The following is an 11,452-nucleotide window of genomic DNA, read 5'->3' as shown; positions in this document are numbered from 1 at the left end:
AGTGGGCGCTGGGGGGGCTTAACCTCCCTTTTCCAGTTCCGACGCCTATGTACATGTACATATGTAATACGACTCAAGCCTAATTGACCAATTTGTGGTTCGACGTAAAATTTTTCGAATGGCGTTTCCTTGTTTACTTTATAACAATCGGGCTTTTAGTCAAAAAGGAAAATAAAATGAAAAATTAAAGAATTATAATTATCTCTATTAATTAAAATTTTTTTCTATATATAATCCTATGTAAAAAGTCGACCACCTATTGTGTCCAAACACTACAACCCCATTGTACCACCAGGGATCTTGATTTGAACAAAATTTGGTCTGAGGATACTTCCGCATAAATTTAAAGTGTTCCTAATCGATTAGATATTCAGAAAAAAAAATTGAAAATTACTCAACAAATTTTCATTAAATCTGAATTATCTCCCTTTGAAAGAGGGCGCGACACTTCATTTGAACAAATTTAATCACTTTCACCAAATAATGCAAGTTTGGTTGAAATTAACCAAGTGGTTCTGGAAAAGATGTCGAAAATGTAAAAAAAAAAACACCCAAGTTTACGGACAGACGGACGGACAGACATACGGCGCCAGACAAAAAGTGACCAGAAAAGCTCACTGGAGCTTTCAGCTTATGTGAGCTAAAAAGACTATCGCCAACAGAAATACATACTTTTAATTCAGACTCTACAACAAAAACAAAACATTGATATCTACAATTATAGAAATCACAGTGCTTGGGGCCATTCGTTACAGAACACATGACAGTCATCGAATCATCTACTAAACTCGGAATTTCATCGAATCATCTGGTCCAGTGCTAAGGTCGATGACGACTGTCTCCGAAGGTGATCGCGATTTTCTGGAAAACATTCCCAGATGCACATCATTTCATCCACTCCCGCAGAAGCTGCAAAAGACAAAAGCATGAAAATAACGAAATAATGATCAGAATGCATTCCTTATGGGATAAAAAAAAATGGCGGCAATTAAGAGTACGAACTATATGATCAAAATGCATGTCATGCGGGACAACAAAATGATGGTATTTTTTTTCAAAGAACTTACCAATAGTGGTACCATTAGGACTGAGCGCCATGTGAAGTGGTCTGGCGAGATGCTGCTGAAGTCTCGTCTGGGGTTCGAATTGAAATCTGGACATCCTCCACAGGACGATGTCGTTATTTTCTGGAGTTACTGAACCGTGACTAGAAGCAAGTTCTTGATACTCTTGGGACCACAACAAACCACATATCTAATAAAAATCGGCCGTTTTAAGTGACTGATATAATAGCCTAAGTCCTTACTTGTGCAAAAAAGAAAGTATCTGGGCTGCATTATGCAAAAGAACTTACGAAAAAGTAGTAAATATTAACAGTCTCGTAAATTGATCTTTAATGAACAAAATTGACATAAAACCATTTGTTTACAAACATTTCAATTCTCATAATTATATTTTCCAGCCATAAGAATAAATCATTGATTAGTTGGCGATCAATTACCATTACCATTCGGTCGTAAGTCGTAAGTTCTTTTGTAAAACGCATATCACATATTTTTGCTAAAGCTTAATTAATGTTTGCAGTAGTTATAGACCATTTTTGCAAAATGATATACTAATATTTGATTACCTGGTTCTATATAAAACAGTTCACTTGAAAATTCACTCAGGACTGTCGCATACCTGTGAGTTGGTTGAAACCTCACCAATCATTTCCCCGGTATGGATCTGCCATAGTCTGATGTACCCATCCTGTGCGCCGCCACCCGTTGCTATAACACTACTTCTCCAAGGACACCATGCAAGTGCCTGTGTATATTTCGAATTCAAAATTATCGATATTGACTTTCAAATAATGAGAAAAATTAAACCAAAATTCATTAGAGTGTAAAAGAACCGAACCATACCTTAGCACATGCGCTGTGCGCTTTGATTGTTCGAAAACACTGATGCGTGCGCAAATCCCATAACCGCACCAGTCCTCCATTTCCTCCAGTCACCACATGGTGGGAATTATGGGACATTGCCATGCCGCAGACATCTTGTCCGTGTCCCAACCGTCTACCACCAAGATTTGGACACCTTGTATCGTACTGGATAACACCCCCGTTACGGTTTCCACTAAAAGAGAGATAGGGAAGTGTCTGGTGAAAAAAAATGACGTAAGCAAAATAAGAAATATTTAAGTCAAGGACTGGGGGTCAGGGTCGGAAAATTTGGACAGTTCAATTGCTTTCACTAAAGAGTCCTCCACATCCTTCCATATTCCTTGGAGACTTTGAATTCTAGCATGCGATCGACTTGAAAATGACAGAAAAAGGGTGCAACCCTTTGGGGGTCAACTTTTAAAGACTCATCGTTATTCATAACAACAAAACCTTGCAGTATTTGATATCGGGTGCTGTGGGTCAACAGACCAAAATTATACCAATTGTGCTACAAAGATCCGGTGATATGTATTAATATATAAACACGTATATAAAATTTGCGTCAAAAAAGTTATAATTGACAGTATTTATTATCAACTTTCCTAATTTTAACTTGTATATTGATCAAATTCAAAATCGACGAATATCAGTGCAAAATTTGGGGGTGTCCAAAGTATGACACAATAATGTCAATCAACTACCGTTCTCCCTTTAGCTTTTCATCGCATAAGTTAGGCAGAAGATGCTGATTGAGGGGTGATATTTATTAATGACAGGTGTGTTTTGCTGTATACCTTCTGCACACTTATAGATGTAGAAATTTTTATAATGAGGAAAATATATGACGTCATGCGCCTGTCATGCGATTCATTAACTATGGTTTTCATCTATAAAACTATATGTAACGGTTGTTAACTATAGTTAACGGATGATAATCTAAGTTTATCTGTCTGCAAATAACGTTAACAATAGATTTTGCTGTTAATATATATAAAATATAGTTTAAAAGAGTTGTAAATCATAGTTTTACAATCGTGAAACTATATTTATCATATGAATTATGTTTTGTAATCACAGATGGTTGTTTTCAGTGTTAATCATAGTTTTGCTCTTCTGAAACATAGATGATCGCGTTAAGGACGTTGTTTACTCAGGGTTTGAGTTATCAAATCCGGATTGTCAAAAAGTTCAATTTCATGAGTAAACTTTGTTTTAAATACAAAAAGTATTTATGAAATGAATTATTATTGGCATAACAATCGATATTTGTTCTTAATTATGGAATTAGGGTCTGACAAAGTTTGACTTTTAGCAAAACAGAGGAAATTCGGACTAAATTTTTCAAATTTTGTTTTCCACTGAAATATTTTTGGTAGTACTACAATATTTAAAGTTAAGATTTTATTTGTTAGTCAACATAATTTTGCATATTTTCTGTTGGTTTTATCTTGCTTTTTCGTTTAGATAATCGTATGGCACACACTTCAAAAATATTGAAAAATGCTTAAAAATGATAAAAGACACCATACCTCAAAATTTTGATCATTGACCTCATATAAATTTTATGCCAGCAGAGAAAGGTCAATATACTTAGTTTGATACTATAAATGTTTTAGCATTATCATCATTCAGTTTTTTGTTATATTGAATCAAAAATGGGTAGTAATTTGAAAACTGATAGAGGAAATTCGGACTAGAATATCTATAAAAATTGTGAATGAAAACTTAATGCTTTGTATCTATTTAATGTCACTATCATTCATAAACTGTATTTCATTAGTTAAAGAGTTAAGCAATGTGTATTATTTTCACAATTAAGGAAATCTCAATCAAAGTGTGAAATTTTTATGGATTTTTCTTAAATTTTCAAAAAATATTCAATGGCCATTAACTCAAAAAGTAGGTCATTGACCTACTTTTTTGAAAGTAAAGAATTACACTTCCAAATAAGGTCTATAACACACAATAGTTGGTTTTTCATTATCATCAGTGGAATTTTTTTTCATTCTGAGTAAACGTCATCCTGGTTTACAGATGTAAAATATAGACTATCGTCGTTAAACCGTTAAACCTAGTTCATCGACTGTGAAACTATGATTAGCTCATTTTTGTGAATTTGGCGTGCCATACACACCGGAGAGTGATGTAAGCGCAAAATATGATATACATTGTAGTGAGGTCACGGTGAAATGTCTGATCAGAAAAATATGAGTCGATTCGATTGCTATCATCTATACATTTCGATAAGAAAATCATGATTTATTTTTTTTTAAATCTCAGCATAGAAAAAGTCTATTAAGTCTATTAATGCCGGAGTGCCTCAAGGCTCTGTCCTTGGTCCATTGTTATTTCTTATTTATGTAAACGATATAGCAGATAACATGTTAACATTTTGCAGACTTTTTGCAGATGATAATAGCCTTCAACATGCTGCAATCAATGTACACGATATGGAATCTTATCTTAATCGGGATCTTTTAACTTTAGAGGCTTGGTCTAAGAAATGGCTTTTAAATTTTAATCCTTCAAAAACTAAGGCTGTTTATTTTAGTAATAAACCTAACACAGTAACCCCTACGCTAAAATTTCAAGGATGCGATTTGGAATTCGTACCCACCCATAAACACTTAGGTGTTATATTTTCTGAGGACCTTTCCTGGTCATCTTATATAAATTCTATTATAGCAAATGCTCAAAAGAAATTGGGATTAATGAAAAAACTTAAATTTAAACTTAATAGAAAATCACTGTCACTATTATATACTTTATTTATAAGGCCTCAGTTAGAATATGCATCTGATGTATGGGGCGGTTGTTCTATTAATGATTCAGACAAATTAGAAAAAATACAATTGATTGCAGCAAGAATTGTTACAGGTTTACCTATTTTTGCATCTCGGGAATCTCTTTACTTTGAAACAGGGTGGGAAACGCTTTATAGTAGAAGGAAAATATCCAGGCTAAAAACAATGTATAAAATTGACCGAAACCTTTTACCCAGTTATGTAATGGATATTTTTCCAAATAAGCGTGCTAATGTATCTAACTATTCTACCAGAAATGCACATAATTACATTATACCAAAATGTCGTTTGGAATTGTATAAATCTTCGTTTGTTCCTACTGTTGTTGATGAATGGAATGCGCTTTCAACGGATGTCCGTGGAAGCGACTCTGTTCGCATTTTTAAGGAAAAAATACATGTTTCTGTCAAAAATGAAAATGTACTTACATGTAGAACTAGACCTAATTTTTTTACATATGGGGATAGATTTTTGAATATCATTCACACTAAACTTCGTCACAATTGTGCACTAAATAATGATTTATTTCGATGTAATATTATCAACAGTCCACTCTGTTCGTGTGGTAAGCTCGAAGATACTTACCATTATTTTTTCACATGTAATAAATATAAAGATGCTAGAAATGTTCTATTTAATGACGTTTTTCAAATTGTAAATCTTAACATTGTCAATACTCATGTTTTACTTTGGGGTGACAGTTCAATAAGTGACAATGAAAACAAGCATTTATTTACATTAGTTTATAATTTTATCAAAAATACTGAAAGATTTAACTGATCTTATAACTACTAGTACACCGTTGTTAATTATATACATGTCAATTGCATTTATGTATACGTCCATTCTATCCACTGACCTTTATTTATGTTGTGTACACATATTTTGTATCATATCGTTATAGAACTTGTGCCCAATCCCAATTGTATTTTGTACAATAAAAATATGTTCAAATCAAATCATAGAAAAAGTGTGTCGGACAAACAGAAGAAATAAAGAGGAAGATCATAGCAAACACCATAATCATTTGTCTCGGTCAAATACATGGAAGACTTATAAATGAATAACAACATGCTTAATCATTGTGTTACTAATAAAGAATTTTCTATTTTCAATCCCATAATTTACATGGTTTATATTTACGTGTATAGTTCGTGCGTTCTCCATCTTAAAACGCTGATTGTGGCATTTCCATTTACTCCAATATTCTGTATAATTTTCTCCGTTTCAGGGTCGAAAACCTGCCAAATGATAAATTATGCTTTATATATGTACAAAATACGATATGCTACCTCACAGTAAAGGCTGGGTATAGGGAAGACGCAGGTGTTTTGATTTTTGTTTTTTCGTTTCAAATTACTCCAAGCGTCTTCTCGAGGCATGGTATGTATACATCTATACCAAGCATAATTTCCTCTATTTCTTACTGAAACTTATAGTTAATTCATAGCTCTATAGAAACAACTACGTTAGACTGAAATCTACACGCCCTATTTATCGATTGGTCGAAATCTACAGCGGCTGAAAGTGACAGGACTGAAATTGACACGCCCTGTTTATCGATTGGTCTGAACCTACAGCGACCTTAGTAAAATCCCGGACTGCACGAAAAAATCATGACGATGCCAGACTCAAAGATTTGGCTGTTTCTTTTAGCTAACGTACTTTTGTACATTAACAGTAATTTAGTGAATTTACTAACTTTTCATAATCAGTTTATCAATTAGTTAAAGAAAGATGTTAATATAAACAATAAAATGCTTTCTTTGATGATTCATGCGGGTTATGAAGGTAGCGATCATTGCAGGAAAAATTTACATAACCCGCGTTATGTATTTTTCCTGCAATGTCGCTACCTTCATATATCCCGAATGAATCACCAAAGAAAGCATTTTATTGTTTAAATATATTTGGTAAACATATTAAGTAATTTTTTCCTTTTTCTTATAGATTGTACTAGATGCTTTTACCTTCAGATGTCCCTTGTTATCTCCCGTTGCCACAAGGTGGCCCTCGTTGTCCCAGCAGACGGCAGATACAAAATACAAGCTGGCTTCCTCTTCCTCCGAGGCGACATTTATCTTCTTGCAAATTTTGGACTCTACATCCCAGATGTATGTCGTCTGCTCTAAAGCCACAGCAATTTTGTTGGACTGTCCCCAGTCAAGAACATTGGTATCTGTATGGACAGAGAGTACATATTTATAGAACGTATGAAAGTATCTACTTGTTAATATTTATTTGGTAAAATGACTTTTTGAACGATATTTTTTTTACAAAAACTACATATGGTTACTTACAGAAATCGTTCCTTATTTTCGGCATATCCAGGATATTTTTGGGGGATGATGCAACCCTCCTTCTGGTTTTTCTTGAACATGATTTTGGGTCATCACAGAGTGGTGTTGTGGGACCTAATTCGATTGGTCAATGTCAGTTTAGGAAATAATGATCTATTTTACAAATATTGAACAAGCTACCAAAAAGATATTCTTTATATAGTGGTTCGGTAGTTGTCTACTTACTTGTTGCTTCCGGGCTTTGTTGAAAGATGGGCAACACTTGTTTGTGTCCGGGAGTATCGAGAATTCCACCCAGAACATCGCTGTAGATTAACAAGCGCTCGTCGCACCAGGGGGACGGACAATTCCTGGCACCACTGGGAGGGCTCATCACCCGAGCGTGGGCCACATCTACATTTAGGTGTGGTCGATAGGGAATAAAACGATCGTACGTGGAAACTTTCGGAGAACTCAGCTTACCGGCAGCCATTACTTTGCCATTCTTTGCCTGAATACGATGATCACTCAAGTGAAACGACTAGAGCATTCTTTACTCAATAACAGGATCACTCATGTGAAACGAGTTGTGTTCGTTTCTAAAAGTAGACACATGCCACGGACTTTCTTAGCTGATCTCATATACGTTGTTTTTTCTTATACTAGATGATATCCCGTGAAATGACGGGAATTAACACTAATTAATACATAATAATATAATACAATGCAGCATGCTTAATATTTTGAACTATATTTCTTTTTCATTTTTGTTTTTGTTTTGCAGCTGACTGAGGAAAAATACTTTTTTACTTTATGTCAAACGAAAGAGTGTGTGTATAATGCGTCGTATCTCTCATATTATTTTGTTCTTTATATCAAATTTCACTATAACTTTTATCACTGTCCCAAATCAGAAACTTTCAGATAAAAGACTGCAACCACCACCCCCTGAACTCAACTTCCCCGTTTTATGCATATATCATTTATTCATATAGACAGAGTTGTTAACACAATTTGTATTTTGACTGCCACCCCTACCTGCGTATGTGCTGTCCATGTCACTGACTCATTTTAGTGGATTCGCCTTGTTCTGTGCATGCGCAACCATGATCCCGCACAGCCTCCTAGCGCTGCGCCACAAAGGCGCTTCGAGTACGTCGGCAACGCCAGATCATGTGTTCCTTTCTTTCTACCTAAAAATAAATGTGACCAACAGAAAGAGCATTCAATTGCCATTCTGAAATGTGTTTGAACTGCGAAATTCGTCCAGATTAAGCAAAATACGAGCAATTTATGTATCGCTAATAAATTCATCATAGTAAGTAGTAACCATTGATCCTCCATGTATCCAAGGGAGGCTACTATGACGTTCAAGTGATTCTTCTATTTTTATACAAACTTAGTAACAGACTTTAATTCAACGCCAAATATTTATTTGTGCACCGATTTGAGTGCGGTTTTCGATAATGTGTTCTGTGCGCAATTTTCTAGCAATTCCAATGAATCTAAACAAACAATTATCCTAACGCAACTAACGCCGTAAAAAAAAGCACACTCCCAACCCTATTTTCAGCCCCGGAAATGAGTAGAGTGTCCGCGTATCTCATATATCTCAGCTTTATTTACATACTGAGTTGTATATTTTGACTGCCACCCCTAACCGCGTATGTGCTGCCCATGTTACTGACTCATTTTAGTGCATGCGCCTTGTTCTGTGCATGCGCAACCATGATCCCGCACAGCCTCCTAGCGCTGCGTGACTAAGGCGCTTCGAGTACGTCGACAACGCCGGATCATGTGTTCCTTTCTTTCTACCTAAAAATAAATGTGACCAACAGAAAGAGCATTCAATTGCCATTCTAAAATGTGTTTGAACTGCGAAATTCGTCCAGATTAAGCAAAATACGAGCAATTTATGTATCGCTAATAAATTCATCATAGTAAGTAGTAACCATTGATCCTCCACGTTTCCAAGGGAGGCTACTATGACGTTCAAGTGATTCTTCTATTTTTATACAAACTTAGTAACAGACTTTAATTCAACGCCAAATATTTATTTGTGCACCGATTTGAGTGCGGTTTTCGCTAATGTGTTCTGTGCGCAATTTTCTAGCAATTCCAATGAATCTAAACACACACTTATCCTAACGCAACTAACGCCGTAAGAAAAGCACACTCCCAACCCTATTTTCAGCTCCGGAAATGAGTAGAGTGTCCGCGTATCTCATATATCTCAGCTTTATTTACATACTGAGTTGTATATTTTGACTCCCGTCCCTACCCGCGTATGTGCTGCCCATGTCACTGACTCATTTTAGTAGATTCGCCTTGTTCTGTGCATGCGCAACCATGATCCCGCACAGTCTCATAGCGCTGCGCCACAAAGGCGCTTCGAGTACGTCGGCAACGCCAGATCATGTGTTCCTTTCTTTCTACCTAAAAATAAATGTGACCAACAGAAAGAGCATTCAATTTCTATTCTGAAATGTGTTTGAACTGCGAAATTCGTCCAGAAATAAGCAAAATACGAGCAATTTATGTATCGCTAATAAATTCATCATAGTAATCATTGTTTCTCCACGTTTCCAAGGGAGGCTACTATGACGTTCAAGTGATTCTTCTATTTTTATACAAACTTAGTAACAGACTTTAATTCAACGCCAAATATTTATTTGTGCACCGATTTGAGTGCGGTTTTCGCTAATGTGTTCTGTGCGCAATTTTCTAGCAATTCCAATGAATCTAAACACACACTTATCCTAACGCAACTAACGCCGTAAGAAAAGCACACTCCCAACCCTATTTTCAGCTCCGGAAATGAGTAGAGTGTCCGCGTATCTCATATATCTCAGCTTTATTTACATACTGAGTTGTATATTTTGACTGCCACCCCTAACCGCGTATGTGCTGCCCATGTCACTGACTCATTTTAGTAGATTCGCCTTGTTCTGTGCATGCGCAACCATGATCCCGCACAGTCTCATAGCGCAGCGCCACAAAGGAGCTTCGAGTACGTCGGCAACGCCAGATCATGTGTTCCTTTCTTTCTACCTAAAAATAAATGTGACCAACAGAAAGAGCATTCAATTGCCATTCTAAAATGTGTTTGAACTGCGAAATTCGTCCAGAAATTAGCGAAATACGAGCAATTTATGTATCGCTAATAAATTCATCATAGTATGTATCCAAGGGAGGCTACTATGACGTTCAAGTGATTCTTCTATTTTTAACCAAACTTAGTAACAGACTTTGATTCAACGCCAAATATTTATTTGTGCACCGATTTGAGTGCGGTTTTCGCTAATGTGTTCTGTGTGCAATTTTCTAGCGATTCCAATAAATCTAAATACACACACTTATCCTTACGCAATAAACGCCGTAAAAAAAGCACACTCCCAACCCTATTTTCAGCCCCGGAAATGAGTAGAGTGTCCGCGTATCTCATATATCTCAGCTTTATTTACATACTGAGTTGTATATTTTGACTGCCACCCCTAACCGCGTATGTGCTGCCCATGTTACTGACTCATTTTAGTGCATGCGTCTTGTTCTGTGCATGCGCAACCATGATCCCGCACAGCCTCATAGCGCTGCGCCACAAAGGCGCTTCGAGTACGTCGGCAACGCCAGATCATGTGTTCCTTTCTTTCTACCTAAAAATAAATGTGACCAACAGAAAGAGCATTCAATTTCTATTCTGAAATGTGTTTGAACTGCGAAATTCGTCCAGAAATAAGCAAAATACGAGCAATTTATGTATCGCTAATAAATTCATCATAGTTATCATTGTTTCTCCACGTTTCCAAGGGAGGCTACTATGACGTTCAAGTGATTCTTCTATTTTTATACAAACTTAGTAACAGACTTTAATTCAATGCCAAATATTTATTTGTGCACCGATTTGAGTGCGGTTTTCGCTAATGTGTTCTGTGCGCAATTTTCTAGCAATTCCAATGAATCTAAACACACACTTATCCTAACGCAACTAACGCCGTAAGAAAAGCACACTCCCAACCCTATTTTCAGCTCCGGAAATGAGTAGAGTGTCCGCGTATCTCATATATCTCAGCTTTATTTACATACTGAGTTGTATATTTTGACTCCCGTCCCTACCCGCGTATGTGCTGCCCATGTCACTGACTCATTTTAGTAGATTCGCCTTGTTCTGTGCATGCGCAACCATGATCCCGCACAGTCTCATAGCGCTGCGCCACAAAGGCGCTTCGAGTACGTCGGCAACGCCAGATCATGTGTTCCTTTCTTTCTACCTAAAAATAAATGTGACCAACAGAAAGAGCATTCAATTTCTATTCTGAAATGTGTTTGAACTGCGAAATTCGTCCAGAAATAAGCAAAATACGAGCAATTTATGTATCGCTAATAAATTCATCATAGTAATCATTGTTTCTCCACGTTTCCAAGGGAGGCTACTATGACGTTC

General features: G+C 36.3%; 1 protein-coding gene across 1 annotated transcript; it reads right to left on the bottom strand.

Annotated features, from left to right (window-relative positions):
• Window positions 1-657: 657 nt before the first annotated feature.
• On the bottom strand, window positions 658-7,628 carry LOC105329542 (cell division cycle protein 20 homolog). Its single transcript, XM_034456618.2, has 8 exons — window positions 7,258-7,628; window positions 7,033-7,146; window positions 6,703-6,911; window positions 5,876-5,973; window positions 1,908-2,121; window positions 1,684-1,809; window positions 1,068-1,254; window positions 658-909 (listed from the first exon to the last, which is right to left on the bottom strand). Exons 1-8 carry the CDS (start codon window positions 7,502-7,504, stop codon window positions 797-799), a joined length of 1,308 nt encoding a protein of 435 aa, XP_034312509.2. The 5' UTR covers window positions 7,505-7,628; the 3' UTR covers window positions 658-796.
• Between the last annotated feature and the right edge of the window lie 3,824 nt (window positions 7,629-11,452).

This window comes from Magallana gigas, chromosome 7, assembly GCF_963853765.1.
Source record: "Magallana gigas chromosome 7, xbMagGiga1.1, whole genome shotgun sequence".
Taxonomy (NCBI): Eukaryota; Metazoa; Mollusca; class Bivalvia; order Ostreida; family Ostreidae; genus Magallana; species Magallana gigas.
This window is presented reverse-complemented; position numbering and strand designations above follow the sequence as displayed.